Source organism: Antechinus flavipes, chromosome 2, assembly GCF_016432865.1.
Source record: "Antechinus flavipes isolate AdamAnt ecotype Samford, QLD, Australia chromosome 2, AdamAnt_v2, whole genome shotgun sequence".
Taxonomy (NCBI): Eukaryota; Metazoa; Chordata; class Mammalia; order Dasyuromorphia; family Dasyuridae; genus Antechinus; species Antechinus flavipes.
Window position 1 is genome coordinate 531,383,557 of NC_067399.1, and position 27,152 is coordinate 531,410,708.

The 27,152-nt window shown below is 32.5% G+C and overlaps 1 protein-coding gene across 1 annotated transcript in view; it reads right to left on the bottom strand.

The window, feature by feature from the left end:
• The window catches only part of ADAM10 (ADAM metallopeptidase domain 10), a 145,399-nt gene that overhangs the window by 56,725 nt on the left and 61,522 nt on the right, over positions 1–27,152 (bottom strand). Inside the window, exons 3-4 of the mRNA XM_051980730.1 lie at positions 25,597–25,715; positions 14,756–14,914 (exon numbers count right to left, since the gene is read on the bottom strand). Coding sequence (XP_051836690.1) covers positions 14,756–14,914; positions 25,597–25,715 — 278 coding nt within the window. The remainder of the gene's footprint in view (positions 1–14,755; positions 14,915–25,596; positions 25,716–27,152) is intronic.

Consider the following 27,152-nt stretch of genomic DNA (forward strand, 5'->3'; position numbering starts at 1 on the left):
GGTTCTTTGAAAGGCACTTTCCCAGCCCGGCCCTGCAGGCCTGAGTTACTTTCTGGTGGGGAACTCTTTCCCAGAGCACTCCAGTACCTCGCTGCTTTTTGTAGCCGGTTGACAGGACAGCTACCCCGTCCATATACCTTTCACTGCTCTGCAGAGGAAGCTGGTAACCTCCTGGCTCTGAAGGCAGATCTTACAGGCTTTAACAAAATGAGTAAAAAAATCAAAAGAACAATTGATAGTTTCTACCCAGAAAGAGAACAGCTTTTCAACCCTGAAGAGACTAATAGCAGACAGTCTCCAGACGATTATTGGTCTCCAATACAAAAGGCACTCCTAGAAGAGACCATTCAAAAGCTTAAAAGAGAGCTAGAAGAAAAATGGGGAAAGGAAAGAGAAGCTATGCAAAAGAGTACAGAAAAGGCACATAACTCATTAAAAGAAAAATTTGATAAAGTGGAAAAAGAAAACAACTTCCTGAAATGTGAATTGGAAAAGGTAAAAAACAGAGTTTGCAAATTGGAAAAAGAAAATGACTCACTAAAAAAAAAATTAGTGAAATGGAAAAAAATTCCATAGAGCAAAACAACTCAATTGGACATATACAAAAAGAAGTAAAAAAAAGCTAATGAAGAAAATAACTCACTAAAAATTAGAACTGAACAAATAGAAATGACTGATTCATTGAGACATCAAAAATCAGTCAAGCAAAACCAAAAAAATGAAAGATTGGAAAAAAATGTCAAATATTTACTGGGAAAAACAACAGATCTGGAAAATAGATCTAGGAAAGATAACCTGAGGATTATCGGACAACCCGAAAATTATGATGAAAAAAAGAGCCTAGATACTATTTTATAGGAAATCATCAAAGAGAACTGCCCAGAAGTAATAGAACCAGAAGGGAAAATAGGCGTTGAAAGAATTCATCGAACACCTTCTGAAAAAGACCCTAAAATAAAGACTCCAAGGAATACTGTGGCCAAACTTCAGAATTTCCAGACTAAAGAAAAAATTTTACAAGCAGCCAGGAAAAAACAGTTCAAATACCGAGATGCCACAATAAAGGTCACGCAAGATCTGGCTGCCTCAACATTAAAGGATCGAAGGGCCTGGAATCAGATATTCCGAAAGGCAAAAGAACTTGGAATGCAGCCAAGAATAAACTATCCAGCTAAGCTGAGTATTTTTTTCCACGGAAGAAGATGGATATTTAATGAAATAGAGGAATTCCATCTGTTTCTAAGGAAAAAACCAAACTTAAACAAAAAATTTGATCTTCAACAACAGGAATCAAGAGAAATAGGAAAAGGTAAAAGGAACTCTTGAGAACTGTATTTCTGTTGTGAATATACATAAAAATCATATGTATAATTTGATTTTACCGATGTAACATAAAAAAGGGAAGTAGAAATGGAAAAGGGATAGTGCCAGAAAAAGGGAAGAAGGGAGATAAAAAGAGGGAAACTACATGCGACAATGAGGCAGAGGAAACCTATCATATATGAGGGAACTTAGAGAGGGGGAGGAACATTGTGTGAATCCTACTCTCATCAGAGTTGGCTCAAAGAGGAAACAATTGACATATTTGTTTTACACGGATTCTTCTCTCACTTCATTAAAAAGTGGGAGAGGAAAAGGGAGAAGGAAAAAGAGTAATAAGGGAAGGGTACAAGAAAGGGGAAGGGATTCCAAGGGAGGAGGGAGGGATACTAAAGAGGGAGAGCTGTGTGACGTTAGTGGGATCAATAGGGAAGAAGGGAAGGAGGGCAAGAAAAAGAAAAGTATAATCTGGGGATATTAGGATGGCAGGAAATGCAGAATTGGTTATTTTAACCTAAAATGTGAATGGGATGAACTCTCCCATAAAGAGGAGGCGGATAGCAGACTGGATCAAAAGTCAGAACCCTACAATCTGTTGTTTACAGGAAACACATTTAAAACAGGGAGATACATATAGACTAAAGGTAAAAGGCTGGAGCAGAATCTATTATGCTTCAGGTGAAGTCAAAAAAGCAGGGGTAGCCATCCTTATCTCAGATCAAGCAAAAGCAAAGATTGATCTAATTAAAAGAGATAAGGAAGGAAACTATATCTTGCTTAAGGGTACTATAGAGAATGAAGCAATATCAGTATTAAACATATATGCACCAAGTGGTATTGCATCTAACTTCCTTAAAGAGAAGCTAAGAGAGTTGCGAGAAGAAATAGACAGCAAAACTATAATAGTGGGAGATCTCAATCTTGCACTCTCAGATTTAGATAAATCAAATCACAAAACAAATAAGAAAGAAATTAAAGAGGTAAATAGAATATTAGAAAAATTAGGTATGATAGATCTCTGGAGAAAACTGAATGGTGACAGAAAGGAGTATACTTTCTTCTCAGCAGTTCATGGAACCTACACAAAAATTGACCATATATTAGGACATAAAGACCTCAAAATTAAATGCAGGAAGGCAGAAATAGTAAATGCTTTTTTTTTCAGATCACAACGCAATAAAAACTACATTTAACAAAAAGTTAGGTGTAAATAGACCAAAAAGTAATTGGAAACTAAATAATCTCATCTTAAAGAATGATTGGGTGAAACAGCAAATTATAGACACAATTAATAATTTCACTCAAGATAATGACAACAATGAGACATCATATCAAAATTTATGGGATGCAGCCAAAGCAGTAATAAGGGGAAATTTTATATCCTTAGAGGCTTACTTGAATAAAATAGAAATAGAGAAGATCAATGAATTGGGCCTGGAACTTAAAAAGTTAGAAAAAGACCAAATTAAAAACCCCCAATCAATTACTAAACTTGAAATTCTAAAATTAAAAGGAGAAATTAATAATATAGAAAGTAAAAAAACTATTGAACTAATAAATAAAACTAAGAGTTGGTTGTATGAAAAAACCAATAAAATTAATAAACCTTTGGTAAATCTGATTAGAAAAAGGAGAGAGGGAAATCAAATTGGGAGTCTTAAAAATGAAAAAGGAGAACTTACCACTGATGAAGAGGAAATTAAAGAAATAATAAGGGGTTACTTTGCCCAACTTTATGCCAATAAATTTGATAACCTAAGTGAAATGGATGACTACTTCCAAAAATATAGGCTTCCCAGATTATCAGAGGAGGAAGTAAATTGCTTAAATAGTCCCATTTCAGAAAAAGAAATAGAACAAGCTATTAATCAACTCCCTAAAAAAAAATTCCCCGGGGACCAGATGGATTTACATGTGAATTCTACCAAACATTCAAAGAACAATTAGCCCCAATGCTTTATAAACTATTTGAAAAAATAGGGAATGAAGGAGTCCTACCAAACTGCTTTTATGACACAGACATGGTACTGATACCTAAACCAGGTAGGTTGAAAACAGAGAAAGAAAATTATAGACCAATCTCCCTAATGAATATTGATGCTAAAATCTTAAATAAGATATTAGCAAAAAGACTACAGAAAACCATCCCCAGGATAATACATCATGATCAAGTAGGATTTATACCAGGAATGCAGAGCTGGTTCAATATTAGGAAAACTGTCAATATAATTGGCCATATTAATAATCAAATTAACAAAAACCATATGATCATCTCAATAGATGCAGAAAAAGCATTTGATAAAATCCAACATCCATTCCTATTAAAAACTCTTGAGAGTATAGGAATAAATGGACTTTTCCTTAAAATAATCAGTAGCATCTATTTAAAACCAGCAGTAAGCATTATATGTAACGGGGACAAACTACAACCATTCCCAATAAGATCAGGAGTAAAACAAGGTTGCCCACTATCACCATTACTATTTAATATTGTATTAGAAATGCTAGCTTTGGCAATAAGAGTTGAGAAAGAGATTAAAGGAATAAGAATAGGCAATGAGGAAACCAAATTATCACTCTTTGCTGATGATATGATGGTATACTTAGAAAACCCCAGAGATTCTACCAAAAAGTTATTAGAAACAATCTACACCTTCAGTAAAGTTGCAGGATATAAAATAAACCCACGTAAGTCATCAGCATTCTTATATATCACTAACAAAACCCAACAGTTAGAGATACAAAAAGAAATTCCATTTAAAGTAACTACTGATTGTATAAAATATTTAGGAATCTATCTGCCAAGGGAAAATCAGAAACTTTATGAGCAAAACTACAAAACACTTTCAACACAAATTAAGTCTGATCTAACCAACTGGAAAAATATTAAATGCTCTTGGATTGGGCAAGCAAATATAATAAAGATGACAATACTACCTAAATTAAACTACTTATTTAGCGCTATACCAATCACTCCCAAAAAACTACTTTGATGAATTAGAAAAAATAACAACAAAGTTCATATGGAAAAACAAAAGGTCAAGAATTTCAAGGGAATTAATGAAAAAAAAAATCAAATGAAGGTGGCCTAGCTGTACCAGATCTAAAATTATATTATAAAGCAGCAGTTACTAAAACCATCTGGTATTGGCTAAGAAATAGACTAGTTGATCAATGGAATAAGTTAGGTTCAAAGGACAAAACAGCCAATAACTTTAATAATATAGTGTTTGACAAACCCAAAGACTCCCGTTTCTGGGATAAGAATGCATTATTTGACAAAAATTGCTGGGAAAATTGGAAATCAGTATGGCAGAAACTAGGCATTGACCCACACTTAACACCATACACCAAGATAAAGTCAAAATGGGTTCATGACCTAGGCATAAAGAATGAGATTATAAATAAATTGGAAGAGCATAGGATAGTTTACCTGTCAGACCTGTGGAAGAGGGAGGAATTTATGACCAAAGAAGAACTAGAGATCACTATTGACCACAACATAGAAAATTTTGATTATATCAAATTGAAAAGTTTTTGTACAAACAAAACAAATGCAAACAAAATTAGAAGGGAAACAATAAACTGGGAAAACATTTTTACAATCAAAGGTTCTGATAAAGGCCTCATTTCCAAAATATATAGAGAACTGACCCTAATCTATAAGAAATCAAACCATTCTCCAATTGATAAATGGTCAAAGGATATGAACAGACAATTCTCAGACGAAGAAATTGAAACTATTTATAGACATATGAAAATATGCTCCAAATCATTATTAATCAGAGAAATGCAAATTAAGACAACTCTGAGATACCACTACACACCTGTCAGATTGGCTAGAATGACAGGGAAAGATAATGGGGAATGTTGGAGGGGATGTGGGAAAACAGGGACACTGATACATTGTTGGTGGAATTGTGAACACATCCAGCCATTCTGGAGAGCAATTTGGAACTATGCTCAAAAAGTTATCAAGCTGTGCATACCCTTTGATCCAGCAGTGTCTCTACTGGGCTTATATCCCAAAGAGATACTAAAGAAAGGAAAGGGACCTGTATGTGCCAAAATGTTTGTGGCAGCCCTGTTTGTAGTGGCTAGAAGCTGGAAAATGAAAGGATGTCCATCAATTGGAGAATGGTTGAGTAAATTGTGGTATATGAACGTTATGGAATATTATTGTTCTGTAAGGAACGACCAGCAGGATGAATACAGAGAGGACTGGCGAGACTTACATGAACTGATGCTGAGTGAAATGAGCAGAACCAGGAGATCATTATATACCTCAACAATGATACTGTTTGAGGATGTATTCTGATGGAAGTGGACCTCTTTGATAAAGAGAGCCTTAATTGATCAAAGATGGACAGAAGCAGCTACACCCAGAGAAAGAACACTGGAAATGAATATAAACTGCTTGCATTTATGTTTTTCCTCCCGGGCTATTTATACCTTCTGAATTCAATTCTCCCTGTGCAACAAGAAAACTGTTTGGTTCTGCACACATATATTGTATCTAGGATATACTGCAACCCATTCAACATGTAAAGGACTCTTGCCATCTTTGGGGAAGGGGTGGAGGGAGGGAGGGGAAAAATTGGAACAGAAATGAATGCAAGGGATAATGCTGTAAAAAATTAGCCTGGCATGTGTTCTATCAATAAAAAATTATTTTAAAAAATAAATAAATAAATAAATCTTAGAAAATAAATAAATAAATAAATAAAAAGAAAAAGAAAAAAAAAAGTGATAGGAAGCATCTACCTAAAATTATCAATGAAAAGTATCTGTTATGGGAATAAGCTAGGTGCTTTCCTAATAAGATCAAGAGTGAAAAAAGAATGTCCATTAATGTAAATATCCAATATTATACTAGAAATTCTTGTAATAGCAATAAAAGAAGAAAAAGAAGTAGACTTAGACTAGATCATAAAATAATAAAATTAGCACTTTTTGCAAATACATGATGATATACTTGAAAAATCCTAAATAAATACTCAGTAAAAAAAAAAAAAAAAAGCTAGAAACAATATGGTTAGCAAAACAGCAGGATACAAAATAAGTCCACATAAATCACCAGCATTTCTATATATCACCAGCAAAACTCCATTTAAATTAACCTTTAGACAGCATAAAATACCTGGAAGTATACCTGCCAAGACAAATCCAGGAAATTCATGAATGTGATTACAAAACTTTTTTAATACAAATAAAATCATATTTAAATAATTGGAGAAAAATTAATACTGCATGGAGGAGAGCCACTATAACAAAAATAATAATCCTACCTAAAAATAATTTTACTCAATGCCATCTCAATTAAATTACAAAAAAACTATTTTATTGAATTAGGAAAAAATATTAAAATTCACTTGGAAGAATAAAAAGATCAAGAATACCAAAGGAATAAGAAAAAGAACATAAAAGAGGTCTAAGAATACCAGATTTTAAATTGTATTATAAGGCAGTAATTAAAATTAAATGGTACTGGCTAAAAAAACAGAAAGGTAGATTAGTGGAATAAAGACATATAATATATTATAGTAAATGATTATAGAAATGTGTGTTTGACAAATGTAAAGCTGTAAGCTTTGACATAAGAATTCATTATTTGGTTTTTTTAAAAAGAAAAGAAAAATTGTTGGGGAAATTGGAAAGTAGTCTGGCAAAAACTAGATATGGACCAATATCTTATAAAATTTACCAAAATAAAGTCAAACATATATTCATGATCTAGACATCAAAGGAGAGGTCATAAGTAAATTACAAGAGGATGGAATACTAACTTACAGATTTATAGGTAGAAGAAATATTTATAAATGAACAAGAGGGCATTGTGAGAGGTAAAACAATTTGGATTACATCAAATTAAAAAGATTTTGTAGAAATAAAACATGTAAGCAATATTAAAAGGAAAGCAGAAAGAAGAGGATTTTATAGACTGTTTCTATGTTAAACATAGAGAACTATGTCAAATCTATAAGAATAGGGGTTATTCCCCAAATAATAAATGGTCAAAGGATATGAACAGGAAGTTTTATTGTTTTTTTTAATAAAGAAATAAAAGATAGAAATAGTCCCAAAAAACCCCACTCAACCATTATTGATTAGAGAAATGTACATTAAAGCAACTGAGAAGCCATTTCACAATATTTAACTGGCTATAATGATAAAAGGGAGAAATGACAAAAAGTTGGATGGGTTGTGAAAAAATTGAGACACTTATAAACTGTTGGTGGAACTGTGAACTGATCCAATCATTTTTGTAGAGCAATCTGGAATTATGCTCAAAGAGTTATAAAACTGTATATACCCTCTGATCCAATACCTACATTAGACCTGTTTCACAAGATAATTGGAAAAAAGGAAAAGAACCTATATGTTCTAGAATATTTCTAAGCAGTTCTCTTTGTGGTAGCAAAGAACTAGAAATGGATAGGATGCTCATTAACTGAAGAATGACTAAACAAGTTGTAATATATAACTGTGATGGAATACTACTGTACCATAAGAAATGATAAGCAAGTTGATAAAGAAAAACATGGAAAGACTTGCAGGAAATGATGAAAAGTGAAATGAGCAGAACAAGACAATGATGGATAATTACAGCAATATTGTTCAAAAAAATAACTGTGAACAACTAAGCTATTCTGAGAATTATAAATATCCAAATCAAAGAAACTATGAAATAAGATGTTGTGCAACTCGAGAGAAAGGACTGATAAACAAAAGTTTTACACACCCACATACAGAGACACACACACCTCCAACTCACTTGTACAATACATGAAAAAGTAGAATAGTAGTCTTCTCTGATGTGGAGTGGGGAAGTAGTAAGACAGCTCAAAACTTAAAATGTAACCAAAAAAAAAAAATATTTTAAATTTCTTAAGTGTAATGACATATCCTTCCTCAGTAGAAAAAAACATATTAAACAAATCAGTAGTTAATTCCATGGAAACATATATGACTAGACAATTAGCAAAACCATGTCACAATAGAATCTGGTTATAATATACAAATATAATGTTATTCTAAAAGGCATTGTTAATGGAAACATTACACAAAAGGAAGTTAATTCACTACTCAACTGTGCTAAATAATGGCAAATAATAAAAAGCAGTACTCCCAGAAAATTTACTATTTTAAACTCAAAGATGGTTTTTAAACTCCTGTCTTTTATTAACTTAGAAGCAGAAAATTCAAGATTAGGGGCCTCTTACAAATTTAAATGTTCCCCAAAATGTAAAACATGCTACAAGTATTAAGTACAGGATCATTTGAATTTTGTATGTAATGATTTTTCAAATTCTTATCAAGGTTAAGATTTTGAAAGGCTGACATTTTAAAAACATTTCCAAAATAAATCCAACACATTTGTATGTGCCTCAAACTTTAAAAATGATATAAAATTTCTTGAATAAGAAAAACTGCTCATAAGAAATTTCTAATATATACTTTCAAATTCACAGGAGAGTTCATTTTCACTGGCTACTATATTCACTGTAAAAAGAGACAATGATATTTTCCCTCTAAAATACGGACAATGTAATTCTTTACAAAAAAGGCTTTTGTGTAATTAATGAATAAGACCTCATTGAGATGCTAAATCATTCCATGCCTTGTAGTTTCCCTGAAATGGCCAAACAGCATATTCTTTCATAAAGAATGACTCATGGGTGTAGAATCATTCACCCTATTTAAAACAAGGATTGGTTTCATAGGCACTCCCTTTTTTATAATTCCCCATTCCACCAAACTTTCTAGTTTTTTATGTTAACTCTTAATGTTAATAATTAATATTAATAATATAATATATATAATAAATATAGCATCCGATACTAATGGAAAAGACATAGTTAATTCTAGCATCTAGTGCAATGAAGGAGAAACATTATAAACACTCAACCAGATCAAGACTGAAGTTCTGCTACCCAAAACATTATAGCTAAGTGGAAGAATAAAGGTCCCTCAATAGGATTCCACTTTGCTTAGCTGGCTTGTGAATTCATTACTGATCCAACTGAAAAGAGACAGCTAGCCTGTTAGGAACTCTAAAAAGAAAGGCACAGTGTTCATTTTGGAAGTTAATTATTTTACTATTATTGTTATTATATTAAAATTTATATAAGGCTGTAAGCACTTTGAATATAGTATCTTATTTTATTCTCATCATGACCATGAGAGATATACTATTATTAGCCCCATTTTGCAATGGAGGAAGAGTGTAAAAGCTATTAAGCATCTGAAGTACTTCAACTCCAGTTTCATATTAACTTCAAATCCATTATTCTTCCTATGCCAAGATGCCTCTCATTAACTAGAGATCTAATTTGATCTAATTAACAGTATATGTTAAAAATTAGTTTATGCCATTCTCCAATTGATAAATGGTCAAAGGATATGAACAGACAATTTTCAGATGATGAAATTGAGACTATTACCATTCATATGAAAGAGTGTTCCAAATTACTATTGATCAGAGAAATGCAAATTAAGATAACTCTGAGATACCACTACACACCTGTCAGATTGGCTAAGATGACAGGAAAAAATAATGATGAATGTTGGAGGGGATGCAGGAAAACTGGGACACTGACGCATTAATGGTTGGTGGAGTTGTGAACAAATCCAACCATTCTGGAGAGCAATCTGGAATTATGCCCCAAAAGTTATCAAACTATACATACCCTTTGATCCAGCAGTGCTACTACTGGGCTTATACCCCAAAAAGATACTAAATAAGGGAAAGGGACCTGTATGTGCCAAAATGTTTATGGCAGCCCTGTTTGTAGTGGCTAGAAACTGGAAAATGAATGGATGCCCATCAATTGGAGAATGGTTGGGTAAATTGTGGTATATGAATGTTATGGAATATTATTGTTCTGTAAGGAATGACCAGCAGGATGAATACAGAGAGGCTTGGAGAGACTTACATGAACTGATGCTAAGTGAAATGAGCAGAACCAGGAGATCATTATACACTTCGACAACGATATTGTATGAGGATGTATTCTGATGGAAGTGGATTTCTTTGACAAAGAGACCTAACTGAGTTTCAATTGATAAATGATGGACAGAAGCAGCTACACCCAAAGAAAGAACACTGGGATATGAATATGAACTATTTGCATTTTTGATTTTCTTCCCGGGTTATTTTTACCTTCTGATTCCAATTCTCCCTGTGCAAAAAGAGAACTGTTCAGTTCTGCAAACATATATTGTACCTAGGATATACTGCAACATATCTAACATATATAGGACTGCTTGCCATCTAGGGGAGGGGGTGGAGGGAGGGAGGGGAAAAATCAGAACAGAAGCGAGTGCAAGGGATAATGTTGTAAAAAAAATTACCCTGGCATGGATTCTGTCAATATAAAGTTAATATTAAATAAAATTAAATTAAAAAGAATAATAATATAAATAAATAAATATTAGTTTATGTAGGTTCCAGTACAATAACGTAAATTAAAATGTTTCATAAATACAGAAGAGACATATATTACAGGTAGACAGATACACTTTATTGAGGTGAAATCCACCACACCAGTATTTGGTACTATCACTTCAATTCAGCAAATTTGGTGGTGACCATTTCTCAGTTTGTCTCTTTTCAATGGCTTCTAAGGTCAGGCTTTAGTGTGTGTGTGTGAAAAATAACAAATGCTAAAGGAAATTAAGTACACTAATACACTGACAATAAAGTTGTGAACTAGTTCAACCCTTTTGAAGAACAATTTGAAATTATGCCCAAAGATGGATAAAACTACATTCTTTTTGATCCAGAAATACTACTATTAAGATCTATATCCCAAAGAAATCAATGAAAGGATTCAGATACAAAAACATTTATATTATCTCTTTTTGTGATAGCAAAAAAACTGAAAACTATAAGAGATGCTGACCAACTGGGGAATGGCTAAACAAGTTATGATATAAGAATGCAATGGAATATTTTTGTGCTATTAAAAAAAATTTAAGGGAATTTCAGAAAAATCTAGGAAGGAGTAAAGTAAGCAAGTCCAAACAATTTATACAGTAATATTAATATTGCAGTGACATCAACTGTGAAAGATTTAATAACTCTAATCAATACAATCATTTACCACTATTCCAAAGACCTCATGACAAACAATGCCGTTGATCTCCATATAGAGAATTAATGGACTCAAGAGTTTACATTAAAGATTTTTTTTTCCCTACTTTCTTACTTTACTTTTCTGGAGCACGACTGATATAGAAATATTTTTCATGACATAAATATATATATTCATGCACAGTATTTTACCTTTTCAATGGCTGGGTAAAGTGTTAGGGGGAGAGTAAGAATGTGGAACCAAAAATAAAACTAAAATTTTAAAAATCAACTGCATTTTTATATAATAACAAAATCCAAAAGTTAATAGAAAAATTGCATTTCAAAAAACTACAAAATGCATGAAATATCAGAAGATGAATCCATCAAAACATACAAAAGATATATAGAATTATTACAAAGTGCTCCATAAAGAAATATAGAAATTGAATAGTTAGTGGAATACTTTTAATATTCATGGCATATTAAGAGGTTAGACAGAGACAGGAACACAAAAGAAGGAAAAAAAGCCCATCACCAAACCAAAATACAAATAGTACTACTTATTTTATGAGAAATCTTTTATGGGTGACCTTTACCTTTAAATCTTTAGCAAGACCATGATTGGTAATCATATATTACAGAATAGAGTTGATAACCATTTGACTAAAATATAAAATTGTAATTCCTAAAATTATATAATTCTTTTAAGATTAACTGGCATTAAAGTCAAAAAATTTCTTAGCTCTATCATGCTTTAAATATTTCCTATAGATATACTGCAACATATTTAACATATATAGGACTGCTTGCCATCTTGGGGGGGGGGGGGGGGAGGGAGAGTGGGGAAAAAACGAAACATAAGTGATTGCAAGGGATAATGTTGTGTAAAAATTATCCTGGCATGGATTCTGTCAATACAAAGTTATTATTAAATAAAATTAAATTTAAAAAAAAATATTTCCTATAAAGTTCATGACAAAATATCTCTGCATATTGTTTATATCTGTCTGCACGTGTATAATAAGAAGCTGTCATTGTGAACATTGTCAAAGCTAATGAGCTATGAGCTTTGTCAATGCTATTCCCCCTTCCCCCATCCATTTTTCTACCTAAACCACTGTATTCAGTATTTTAAAATTAGAAAAAGTACTCCAAACCCACTAATAATAGCATATGGAACCCTAGATAGAAAACACAAAGATACAAGAAAATATAGATTCCTATTTGGTTTTAAAAGTCATGCACAACCTAAGCCCAATCTATCTTCTGACCTCATAGGGCAATCCTCTATTTTACAATCCAATCAAACTAATCTTTCTCTATACCAAAGTACATCTTCTTTAGTCAACATTCTCTTTTTTCTTGGCAGTCCTTCATGCCTAAAAAGTTCATCTTCATTTTCATCTCTGGCGTAAGAGGATCTCTCTCTTTCAAGAAGTAACTTAAACACCATTTTCTGCATAAAGCTTTCATGATTCTTCAACTATTAGAACCCTCTACCCTCTACCTTCCTTCCCTAACTATCTTATACTTATTTTCTATATTTTTTCTCCATTGTTACAATAAAAATTTATTGAGATCTGATTCATTCAATGTATTTGCACCCAAAGTAACTAGCAAAAGTATCTGGCACATAAAACGTATGCAATAAATGCTTGGTGATTGACTGGGGAAGGGAACTGGGGGGTTAGGGGTAGTGGAGGGTGAGAGGTGAAGCAAATGGGATAGTATTTATCTAATCTGCAAAAGAGAAAATAAAAGACAGCTTTATTTTTAACAGAAAAAAAGAAAATTACTAATGTATCAAAAAATTGAAAATTATATGATGTTTGAATATATTACTATGCCATAAGAAATATACAGAAAATTCCAAGAAACACACCTCTTAGCACAGTGCCTAGCAAATAGTAGTGTTTAATAAATGTTTGTTGATTTCACTGACTGGAAATTAAATTATGCCAAAGAAATAATTAGTATACACTAATGATGATTATGCTTTAAAAATCCAAAATCACAAAAAATATAAACACAAGATTTCAAAGAGATTGGAAGGGGATACAGAAATTTAAAAGGCCATTAGAACTATTTCAATAATGCTAAAAATATATTTTAAACAAAATTTTTAAAATCTGTTTTATGTGTATGATTTTATTTGAATATTTTTATTGAAGGCTATTAAATCTAGAATACAAACATTGAAAATCAAGGGGGAAAACTGCTTTCTTTTCAAATTATTTCAAGCTTCATCAAATAGGAAGGACATTATTATTTCAAAATGCCAAAAGAAATGCTAATAGTATTTTAAAATTACAAAAATTTTAAAAGATTAAAATTCATGCAAGGCAATGTAGCAGATAAAAAGATTAGTAATAAGCTTTTCTTTCTTCACATAAAATCTAGTAGAAAAAATAGGATCCAAAAAATATGCCTGACTCAAATTTTGCATTGAAAGCACATTAAGAGTTTGCAAATTAACAGGAGAACTGTTCGGTTCTGCAAATATGTATTGTATCTAGGATATACTGCAACATATCTAACATATATAGGACTGCTTGCCATCTTGGGGAGGGGGTGGAGAGAGGGAGGGGAAAAATCAGAACAGAAGCAAGTGCAAGGGATAATGTTGTAAAAAATTACCCTGGCATGGATTCTGTCAATATAAAGTTATTATTAAATTAAATAAAATTAAAAAAAAAAACAGTTTGCAAATTTAAAGCTAGAAGTAATCTCAGAGACCTTCTAATTCAATCGCTCGTTTTATAGATGAGGAAGAAACTGAAACCCTGAGAGATTTAAATTGTGTCCAACATTGCAAAAATATTAATTCAGGATTCAAAACCCAGATTTTCAAATCACAGAATCACAGAATAAGAATTAAGAGAAACTTTAGATTAGATAATGTTCAAAATTATTCAGAAGAAATATAATTTCTTCAAGAAAACAACTTATTAACTCAATAAATATTTAAAATGTTCAAAGAATTGAGTTATATGCTATACTTGGTTTATGAAAATGCAGTAGTGATCTAATAAATATAACATGCACATAAAACAACACATTTTCGTGAAAATGACTGCTAAATCGATATAAACTTCTTAAACCTAATCATCAATTACAAAATTTCTTATTTCAAAGAGAATTCTTATATCCAAATTAGCAAAATATAGGTGGCAGATACTTACATAAAAAAGTCTCATTGTACAGAACTGTATTCATAATGGTACTCATTATAAAATAACTATTTGTTACTTTAATTAAAAAATTGCGTTAGAAAAGGATTCATAACTATGGCCCATTTTTTTGCATTCTGGAGAAATATTTCCTTTTAAGATTAGTGGATGGTATGAAAGTACTTACTGATATCATCTTCATGATAAATGACAGAGTGAAATGGCAGAGTTCGATCCTTAATATATCTCTCTGCTGGTTCAACATAAAATGTGCCACCACGAGTCTGGATGAATCCTTCAAATCTTCCATCAATAACTGACCCATGACTCAAGGTTCCTTCTTCACCTATTAAAGAAAAACCACATTATGCTATTATCACATCAAAATAATATTTCCTTTAAAAATTCCCTCTTAAACTGAACATAAAAACAAATCATCAGAGCATAATACTTAGTATAATAACTGACAATACATATTGTAAAACAAAAGTTATGTTATATATCATGACATATTTAATAATTTTAAAGAACTATAATTTCATCAGTTTGGAAATTCCTTTCAATTATTCAGATTGCAATCCTTCTAACCAGAACCCTGTTCAATTCTTATCCATAAGTCCTCCATAAAAAATTTATCATTGCTATGGAGACCTTGTGCTTATTCTACCAATAGCTCAGGCATATCAATGTACTGTTCAATTTGACCATTTCTTGCCTTCTATTTTTATTTATGCATTTATTTATTATTTTATTATTTTATTATTTATTTATTATGCTTTATGCCATAAACAATTTTTAAATATTGGAATTAAAGATGTACACAATTAAGATAAAAACTTTAGAATCTTTAAATGATATTTTAGAAAGAATATTATTCAATTGACAAAAGTTCTGTCAACATTCACTATCTATAACATGGAAAATATGAAAGTTCTTTATTAATATGATAGTTTTAAAAAAACTATATGAAAAATGTTTTTCTCTTTTAATTTCTAAACTTACCTTTAAATTTTTCTGATAAAAAAAGTTTTTACACACATTATCTATTTTTAACTTCACAATAGATAATGCCTGTTAAGTGATATTATTAACTCCATTCTACAAATGAGCTAAAATTTCAGAAAGGCAGAATTCATATCCAAATATTCCTGAAGCCAAATCCAACATTTTATTCATATCCGTTGAGTTATGCTCTTTCTACAAAGCCTTCCACAATGTCTACAAACCAATACTAAGTGAACCCTGAACATATGAAAATAAAGTATAAAAATTGAAAGGAAAACTCATTAGCATTTTTCACAACATATTTTCAATTGAAAGTTTCAATTATAAATTTTGATTCCTAAGAACCACCCACATTGTGTTATGTAAATGAGATTTTTAGAGGAAAAAAATATTAGACTATTGGCAAACCAACTTAAAAGAATAAAGATATTACATTGTACCTACGTACAATGTGTGACTGATCAGACCAGTATGAACTTGAAAGGATCTATCACAAACTGAGCACAGATAATCCATATGAACCTAGAACCTTATTCATATGAACCTAATTTAAAAGAAACCATAATTTATACGATCCAAGAAATAATAAATTAAAAGGAAAAGGAAAAAATAGGTTGTTTACAATTCTAGGTTCAGGGTGTAATTAATTTTTTTTAATAACTTTTTATTGACAGAACTCTTGCCAGGGTAATTTTTTACAGCATTATCCCTTGTACTTACTTCTGTTCCGATTTTTCCCCTTCCTCCCTCCCTCCGATGGCAAGCAGTCCTTTACATGTTAAATAGGTTACAGTATATCCTAGATACAATATATGTGTGCAGAACCAAACAGTTCTCTTATTGCACAGGGAGAACTGGACTCAGAAGGTATAAATAACCCGGGAAGAAAAACAAAAATGCAAGCAGTTTATATTCATTTCCCAGTGTGCTTTCTTTGGGTGTAGCTGCTTCTGTCCATCCTTGATCAATTGAAACTATTAGCACTCTTTATCAAAGAGATTCACTTCCATCAGAATATATCCTCAAACAGTATCGTTGTTGAGGTACATAATGATCTCCTGGTTCTGCTCATTTCACTCAGCATCAGTTCATGTAAGTCTCTCCAAGCCTCTCTGTATTCATCCTGCTGGTCACTTCTTACAGAACAATAATATTCCATAATGTTCAGATATCACAATTTACTCAACCATTCTCCAATTGATGGGCATCCATTCATTTTCCAGCTTCTAGCCACTACAAATGGGGCTGCCACAAACATTTTGGCACATACAGGTTCCTTTCCTTTCTTTAGTATCTCTTTGGGGTACAAGCCCAGTAGAAGCACTGCTGGATCAAAGGGTATGTACAGTGTGATAACTTTTTGAGCATAGATCCAAATTGCTCTCTAGAAGGGCTGGATGTGTTCACAATTCCACCAACAATGTATCAGTATCCCTGTTTTCCCACATCCCCTCCAACATTCCCCATTATCTTTCCCTGTCATTCTAGCCAATCTGACAGGTGTGTAGTGGTATCTCAGAGTTGTCTTAATTTGCATTTCTCTGATTAATAATGATTTGGAGCATATTTTCATATGGCGATAAATAGTTTTAATTTCTTCATCTGAGAATTGTCTGTTCATATCCTTTGACCATTTATCAATCGGAGAATGGCTTGATTTCTTATAAATTAGAGTCGATTATCTATATATTTTGGAAATGGGGCCTTTATCAGAACCTTTGACTGTAAAAATGTTTTCCCAGTTTATTGTTTCCCTTCTAATCTTGTTTGCATTAGTTTTGTTTGTACAAAAACTTTTCAATTTCATATAATCAAAATTTTCTATTTTGTGGTCAATAGTGATCTCTAGTTCTTTGGTCATAAATTCCTCCCTTTTCCATAGGTCTGAGAGGTAAACTGTCCTATGCTCTTCCAATTTATTTATAATCTCATTTTTTTATGCCTAGGTCATGAACCCATTTTGACCTTATCTTGGTGTACGGTGTTAAGTGTGGGTCAATGCCTAGTTTCTGCCATACTAATTTCCAATTTTCCCAGCAATTTTTGTCAAATAATGCATTCTAATCCCAAAAACTGGGATCTTTGGGTTTGTCAAATACTATATTATTAAAGTTATTGGCTGTTTTGTTCTTTGAACCTACCCTATTCCATTGATCAACTAGTCAATTTCTTAGCCAATACCAGATGGTTTTAGTAACTGATGCTTTATAATATAATTTTAGATCTGGTACAGCTAGGCCACCTTCATTTGATTTTTTTTTTCCATTAATTCCCTTGAAATTCTTGACTTTTTGTTTTTCCTTATGAACTTTGTTGTTATTTTTTCTAGGTCATCAAAATAGTTTTTTGGGAGTCTGATTGGTATAGCGCTAAATAAATAGATTAGTGCAGGTAGTATTGTCATTTTTATTATATTTGCTCGCCCAATCCAAGAGCATTTAATATTTTTCCAGTTGGTTAGATCAGACTTAACTTGTGTGGAAAGTGTTTTGCTCATAAAGTTTCTGATTATCCCTTGGCAGATAGATTTCTAAATATTTTATACAATCAGTAGTTACTTTAAATGGAATTTCTCTTTGTAACTCTAACTGCTGGGTTTTGTTGGTGATATATAAGAATGCTGATGACTTATGTGGGTTTATTTTGTATCCTGCAAGGTGTAATTAAAATAACAAAATTAGCATATCTTACATCTATACAAATTATCATTCCATTCAGTATCATTCTTTATTTTCTGTAAATTTTCCATTAAAAATTCATGATAGAAGTCTTTTAGTTGTTTTTTTTTTTAATCTCTTTGTACTTCTCTCCCTTTGTATTTCCTCTCTTCTTTTCCTTGAGAAGCCAAGGAATGTGATATAGATTATATGTTTGAAATCTTTTTATGCTTCTCATAAGTTTTGTATTTGAAAGTTAAATTTTCTCCTCAGCTTTTGTCTTTTCATCAAGAATGCTTGAAAGTTCTCTATTTCACTAAATGTCTATTTTTTCCCTTGAAGCATTATATTCAGTTTTGAGGAGTGGATTATTTTGGGTCACAATCCTAACTCTACTGCATTCTGGTTTATCATATTCTAAGCTCTCTTCTTTTTTGATGTGGTAACTGCTAAATTATGCATAATCCTGACTATAACTCCATAATATTTGAATAATGTATTCTTGTCTGCTTGAACCTCTTTGACCTCAAAGCTCTGGAATTTGGCTATGATATTCTTAGGAGTTTTCATTTCATTTTTATTTTTACCACCATAAACCATTGGATTCTTTCTATTTCTATTTTATTCTATGACTCTAGAATAGCAAGGCAGTTTTCCTTGATAATTTATTGAAACATGATGGCTAGGTTCTTTTTTGATCATGTTTCAGACAGTTCATTAATTCTTCACCTTCACCTAGCATAGTTGTTTTTCCAATGATATAGCTCACATTTTCTTCTATTTTTTTATTTTACTATTTCTTGGATCATATAAACTACAATTTACTTTAAATTAGGTTCATATGAAGAAGATTCTAGGTTCATATGTATTATCTGTGCTCAGTCTGTGATAGAGCCTTTCAAGTTCATACTGGTCTGATCAGTCACACATCTTAGGTACAATGTAATATCATTTTGGTCCTCTAAGATAGGGCAACCACCATTGTTTTTAGGCGTCTCATGATGTCATTAATTTCCACTTTCCTGATTTTTAATTTTTTAACAATTATTTTCTTTAGAAACTTAAACAATTAGTTAAACAAATCAGGGGCTTCAGAGGGTGGGATGGGTTGTTTTTTTGGGGGGGTTGCCAGGCAATTGGGATTAAGTGACTTGCCCTGCATCATACAGCCTAGTGTTAAATATGTGAGGCTATATTTGAATTCCTACTAAATTTTAGGGCTGATGCAATATTCAATGTACCATCCAGCTGCCCCTTTTGATTGCTAGTATATCTGATCCCAAGACCTGTGGTCTTTTTATTATGGCTGCTGCTAAATCCTGTACCATTCTAATTGTAGATCCAGCAAATTTGAATTGTGTTCTTATTTCTTGCAAAATTTCCTTGATCTGGAGGTTTCAAAATTTGACAATAATATTCCTATATGTTTTTCACAAAGGATCTCTTTGAATTGGTGATTAATGGATTTTTTTTTCTATTTTTACTTTTCCGTCATTTTTTTTTTTTTTACCACAGGACAATTTTCTTGGATTATTTTTTTACATTACTGTGTCAAGGTTCTTTTTTTGGTCACAGCTTTCAGGTAGTTCAATTATTCTTATCTTTTCTCTTCTTGATCTGTTCTACTGTTTTTCTTATGTTTCACATTTTGTTCTAATTTTTCATTCTTTATAATGTTTTGTTATTTCTTGATCTTCTTTTAGCTACATAGGCTTCCCCATGCCTAATTTTAATTTTCAAAGAGTTATTTTCATTTTTAAGACTCTGTATCTCCTTTTCTAGTTGGTTAACTTTTTTCTCATAATCTTCTTGTTTTTCTTGGGTGGTTTTATGAAGGTTTTTTTTTCAGAGAAACTTGCTGTAAATACTTTTTAGTTATGATTACTGTATACTTCCCTCTATTCTACTTCATCTTCCACTCCCATTTATCCTTTCGCTCTTCTTTCACCTTGTCCAACCTCAAAATTGTTTTGCTTCTGTAGCAATTCTGAGGTACCACTTCATCTCTTATGTTGACTAGTACAAAGAGAAGAAAAATGACAAATGTTGGAGGAGACATGGGATAATTGAGATACCAAGATGCTATTGTGCCTCTTTACCAAACAACTGGCTCTTCTTCATGAATTTCTTGCATCACTATAATTTATTTTCCCAATTCTTCCTCTATATCTCTTATTTGATTTGTAAAATCCTTTTTGATTTATTGCAGGGGTGGGGATAAGAACACCTGAGAACATTTCACATTTTTCTTTGAAGCTTTGGATATAGCAGTTTTAACTTTACAAAATGTTTGCTTATTTTTCTAGACTATTTCTTGATTTTTAACTCTATGCTAAAATGGGCTCTGCTTTTCGAACTATCTCTGTTTAAGCACTTTCCCAAGTTTCAGGGTTTTTATACAGTTCAGAGCTAATTCTGGGGCCCTGTAAGTTTTCCCTGCTTTCAAGGTGGTATGATCTTAAGACAGGTGGATTTACTCCTGGCTTGTACTCAATGGTCTTTAAGCAACCACAAAGCACTCTTTTCTGCTCTGGAACTGTGACCAAAGTTCTGGCTGTTCTACAGCTCCCAACTCTGCTGTTATTGCTCTTCTTCACCCTGGGAATATAACCCAAGAATGCAACCTGGATCCCAATATGGACAATGCAACCGAGTCTTTCCCCCCAGTGCCAGCAAAGGGACTGCTTCTTACTGTCTATGAGATGAATAATCTGGAAATCATTGCTGCTGCAAACTGCTTCAATTGCTCTCAGATCCATTACTGGTGCCAGTTGAGATTGCACTGAATTGTACTGCACTCTCATCCCAGTACAACACACCGTTTCTTGCTGAACTTCTAAGTTATCTTGGGCTAGAAAACTTTCACCAGTTCTTTTTGTATGTTCTAACACTCTAGAATTTATATTAGGGCACTTAAAGTTGTTTGGAGAGAAATTTAGAAAAGCTCAGGTTAATTCCTGCCTCTTCTCCATCATCTTGACTCTGCCCCCAATCTGAGGTTGTCTTTCTGTAATGTTCTTTCCTCATTATCATTTCTTTGCCCCCAATCTGAGGTTGTCTTTCTGTAATTTTCTTTCCTCATTATCATTTCTTTGCCCAACTTTTTCTCTATTATTCTTATTTGATTTTGAAAATTGTTTTTTTTTAGCTCTTCCAGGCATTCTTGTTGCGTTTGTGTTCAATTCAAATTTTTTTCCCGTTGAGGCTTTGTTTGTAGTTCTTTTGACATCACTGCTTTTTAAATTTGTTTCTTGTTCTTCCCTGTTATCATCACAGCTTTTTTAAGGCCATATTGTTTGTTTTTGTTTGCTCATTTGTTCAGCCTACTTCTTGGCTATGAACTTTATGTACAAGTTGGACTATATTCCTGGTGTGGGGGGTTATCTGTTCTAAGCATTACATTTTTTTCCTCACTGCTGTTTTCAGAATTAGTTCTAGGGAACTAGGAATTTTGGGTGCTTCTAAGGTGATGTAGAGAGAGGTATAGTCATGATTCTTCTGGTCTGCAGTCTGGTCCTTACCCACAAAAGGATCCTAATGTCTCGGGATTGCCATCCTTACTGCTTCTCAGGGTCAATGCTCCTTTGGGTCTGGAAGTGATACTGTTCCACAGGGCCCCTGTTCCCTTACTCTAGACCAAAAATGTTCCTCTCTTCCTTTGAACTGAGACCCAAAAGTGGTATTAGCAATGAATTAGCCAAACAGCTTCTGGCCCAGTCTCCAGAACAGACGGGGGTCCCCTGTAATCTCTTTCTGGCCGGCTGTGAGAGTCCCTTACCATCTTCTCCACTGAAAACTCCCAAAGCTGCTGCTGGTTCCTATCCCTACTGCCTGGTCCCATCACTGATAATTGCAATCATGTGGGCTCTAAGCCAGCCTCTATCCAGGCCCCTGAATCACAAATCTTTCCTTCCAACCTCCTAATTTGTCATAAGCTTAAAAAAGTCTCACCCTGACATTTTGTTAACTCTGTTACTCCAGAATTCAATTTGAGGCATTATTTTAAAGTTATTTGAAGGGGGAATGTTTGAGTGCCTGTTCTACATTATTATCTTCCACCATTCCTTCCTCTTGTTCTTATAATGTCTAAGGAGATATATCAAAGTAGAACTAAGACTATCAAATTGCTCTTCATCATAGAGCACATTATCTTTATTTGCAGATGTTTCATTTATAGGAAGTATATGAATTTTAGTGAGATCTGAGTCCTCCAATAGTGTGTTGGCTAATGTCACCCCCATTCAATAATCAAATTTCTAATTCCTCAAACTACTTATTTCTCAAAACCTATGTTCCCCAAACCCCGTAATCTTACCATGAACCTAAAATGTCCACTTCCATGATCAAGAACTCTGAAATGCCTTTATATGATCATAACCTCTTATTCAGTTTTCCTCAATACCTTGTTTTCCTCCTAAATTTTTTCATTCCCAGTATGACTTCCAATTTTGTATTCTTGCTATACCACATATGTTCTTTCCAAACTTGACAAACCCTTTAAATTAACCAGTTCAATTCTGTGCTCAAAGCTCTTATTACAGGCTATTATACTCATGTCTCACCAAATATTACTCACACCATCTATCTCCTCCCAACTAAATGACATGCTACTGAATTTGGAGGTCAAAAAACCATCCTGAATCCACTACTTATCTATATTTTCTAATCTTAAATATATTTTCCCTGTAGCAAGGTAATATTTTTTCCTTCTACCTGATTCTCTCTCCTACTCTCCATAGTATTCCAAATCTTTTCTCTCCCTCAAATTTCCCACATCTTTCTATCTTCTGCTTCAATTTAACTGAGACTCTCACCTTAACTCACTAATAAAGGAGGCATTCTCTCTAAACTCCCTTTTTTCCTCATCTCATCTCAAATCTTCCTTCTCAAAAGACTACAAGAACGTGTCTTTTTCCCATCCCTTCTTGGTATATCCTTAGATGCCATTCTTCTATACTCCTTCAGCCAAATAGTCCCAATAACATCCTCTTTCTCTTTTATCTTTCATTTCTATTAATTATTGATTCCTTCCCTGCTAACCTATAAACTCATACATATCTCAATTCTTAAAAACTCTCATTAGACTGTAAGATTCCTTTAAACTATCACCTTAAATCTCTTCCCATTTCTTAAATTCCTTTCTTCTCTCATTTTTCTAAAGCCTCTACAAACTAGTTTCATCACATGAAACTTCTTTCCAAAGTTAACAATGATTTCTTAAATATGAAATCTTTCCTAAAATATCATCTTTCTTAGCCAACCTCTGACACCAGATATTGCTGACTACTATCTTCTCACTGCTATTCCCTCTGGGTTTTTTAAGACATTTGCCTCACTTGGTATCTTCTGATTATTCTCAATTTCCACTGCTATAGCACAGACTCTCTTCTCTTTTTCTCTTTATACTTTCTCAATTAGTGACCTTATCAAACAAGAGTTTATAACTCAATTCAGATGATTTCCCCAATCTTTATAATCAGCCAGAATGGTTCCAGTTTAATACTCAAAGATAAAATGTAAGCTCCACTGTTTGGCTTTTCAAATCCTTAGATTTGAATACAATACATAGAATACAATAAAGCCAAAATTTCTGTCTTGCTGTTTTTGCTATGCAACACTTTTCTCTCCCTTTTCTGATACTATCCTCTATGCCTACAAAGTATTTATTGAAGTACTATCTTCTACATGATCTTATCCTTCCCCCACTCCATCCAGCTGTCAGTACCTTTCCTCTCAAAATGAATTTATGTATCTGTTCTATATACATCCATAAATGTGTATGTTAGCTCTCTCATTAGAACATAAACTGTTAAAGGGAAAAGGATATTTTGTTTTTCTCCTTTAAAGCCCATCACCCAGTGCGTTCTTAACAAACTTTTATTAATTGACTTACCAATGTTACAAGTATAAAACATCAGTCAGTTCTTGTATAGGAATCTAAAATCTATATGAATATCTCCCTTAGACCTCTTTTTCTGCCACAATAATGGTGATTTCAGAATTAAAAAGGGGAATCCGAATAGAGAATGAAGGCTATTGTTGTAATTTGATCTGTCTCATTAATTGCTGAGACCAAAAAAAAAAAAAAAAAAAGGCAGTAATTACTTGATGGCCAACCTGCTGGTGATGGGAAGAATCTTGTCACACCTCACTAAGTTGATCCTCAGATAGCCAATACTCAAAGCTTTTCTACCTGGTTAAAACCAGCCAAAACTTGACCTCCACTGGCATTGTCCTTCAAGAACTCATGGCCATCTCCACAACACAAGAAAGCATGGGAGCATTTTTATGGAACATATTTATCTAAACAAAATTTTAAAGTTCCTTAAAAAATATAATAAACATTCAATTTAATAAACAGTTTTGCTGTTTGTCGGAAAACATAAAGTAACAAACTCAGTCAGCCAATAAATGTAGAAGCACATTCCAAATAAGAGTCTTCCAAAAAAGAAATTAAAGTTTTAAACATAACAGTTAAAGAAAAGGAAAAGAAAATTTTTCCAATCATTTTAAAGTTAAAATCTTTTGAAAATTTATTGAAATTCCTCTCAGTCTAAATACAAAACAACAATTTTTTTTAATGACAGTCATTATCATAGACCTTCATTATTATAATATACAGCAATACCCTCATATCCACAGGATATGTAAAATCCTAAACTGAATATTTAATAATTAGCTATATTATAGTTTGCCTGGGTTTTGCAGCACTGAAACTTTGCTTTACTACAATTTATTGCAAGTTTGCTCAATGATGATGCTTGCCAAAATTAATTCTACCAATAAATATATTTCTAAACTCTCAACTATTAATAAGATCTAGTCAATATCATGCAGCTTTTGTAGCACTCGTTTTAACTGATCAAAGAACTTTTGTTTTTAACCTATTTCTGGATTTCTAATGGTGTTATAGATAAGAACTCCAGATAAGGGGGATGTTACTGAATCTTTCTAAAAAGATTTAACTGCCAATCTTTGCCTTTAAAATTTAGGACCTGCTAGTTTAATGACATGATAAAGAAAATTCATAAGTTTTCTAGCCTTCTATTACAAATCATCCAAAAATAAAAAATTTGGAACTGAAATAAACTTTACAATCAAACTGGAATATTAAAACAGTCATTCTGTAAGAAACAGAACAGGAACTTATATTTCTACAGTTTAAAAAGACAACGTTCAAGACAATAGCATTCACATTTGCAGAAACATTTTTGTCCTTCTAAATGAAGTTTTTAAAATAATTTATTCATTTATCTGATTGGATTTGTTTATTTTTTTTTATTTGACTGGGGGTGGGAGTGGGGGTGGGGGTAAGGGGGAGGGGGAAGCACAGAGAAGGGAAGAGACGAGAGTATGTTTAACTTACCATAAATGTGTCCAGTGTAAATGTGAGAGGTATCATAATCAAGTACTTGATCTGACATTACTACTTTAAAGTCATCAGTGAAAAGGGATGTATCTCTCTTCATTCGTAAGTTGAAATGTCTGCAAAGTGAGGGAAGAAAATTGAATTTAAGATTCCAATTTCAAACAATATTAAAAACTAGCAAAATATGAAGAGTTATAGAAAATCTACTCGTCTCTGCACAAGCGATTCTTTATGCAAAAATAAAATTATAAAATATAGAGACAAAATTTTATATGCTATACTTAGCATCTGAATAAAGGAACTTTCTGAATTACATACACCTCAATTGTGACTGTGCATGCACAACACATGCATACACATAAGCAAATCTTGCTTCCCAAATTCACCCCAACACCATACTAGACACCAAATTATGCTGGGTCTATCCTAACTAAGCCAAATGATCAAATTTCTCAACCTCACCAATTCTTTTTTTCCCCTTAATGTGTCAGGCAATGTGCCATAATCCTCACTCTTTCATTATTTACAGCTAAATAGTCTAAAATTTAAAAATGTAAGTTCTTTAAACCTGTCTCTCTCTTTCTTTGTGTGTCAAAGGATATGTAGACAACAGCAAACTATTTACAGTGAAAGAAGGCTCCAAATCTCTAATAGGAAGAGAAACTTAATTCAAAACAACCCTGAGATCTCATCTTATACTGAAGTATATTAACAAATGTGACAAAAAAAATGGAAAGAGTAAATGTCAGGAATTGTGGAAGGACAGGTAAACTAATGCATTGCAAGAAGATGTGTGAAATGAGACAATTCCAGAAAGTCCTTTAAAATTAAAATGAAGCACCTATAATGTACTCTTTGACCCAGAGAGTCCACTACTAACATACCCAATAAGTAACTGACAAAAAGAAAAAAATTTAAGGTCTACAACTACAGTATTTTATAGCAGCAGCAGCATTTTGTTAGCTAAGATCTTGAAACAAAGCAAACACTTATCAATTTAAGAATGAAACCAGTATTCACATGATTAGAGAACAAACTGTGGTACACAAATATAAAGGGCCTATTACTGTGTTGTTTTAAAAAAATATGAAAAATGAAGAGAAGTATAGCATGAACTGATTACAGCCAAACAAACATACCCAGGAGCTATAACCATGGAAACAGAAAGTACAACCATCATAAAATAACTTAACATAAATGTTACAAAATATGAAGAAACTTGTCTCCAAAAAAAGATATAAGGAAGAAAAGTCAACAAATATTGGAAAATCATACATAATTCAATTTCTTTTCAATGTATGGTCAGCTCTGCTGAAATTTCTTCTTCTCTTCTTCCTTATGACACTAACCATCTCTTTAAACTCATCTCTTAAAAAAAATATTTTTTGACCTTTGCTCTATATTAGTTTGTTCTATCAGTGAGCTAAACAAGAACTTTAACCCTAGTTGCTAATGATAATACTTTATGGGACAAAATGAAAGTCATAAGTTTTAAGTCAAATTAAATCTAATGAACTATCTAACAATCAAAACAACATGGAGAAAAAATCCTT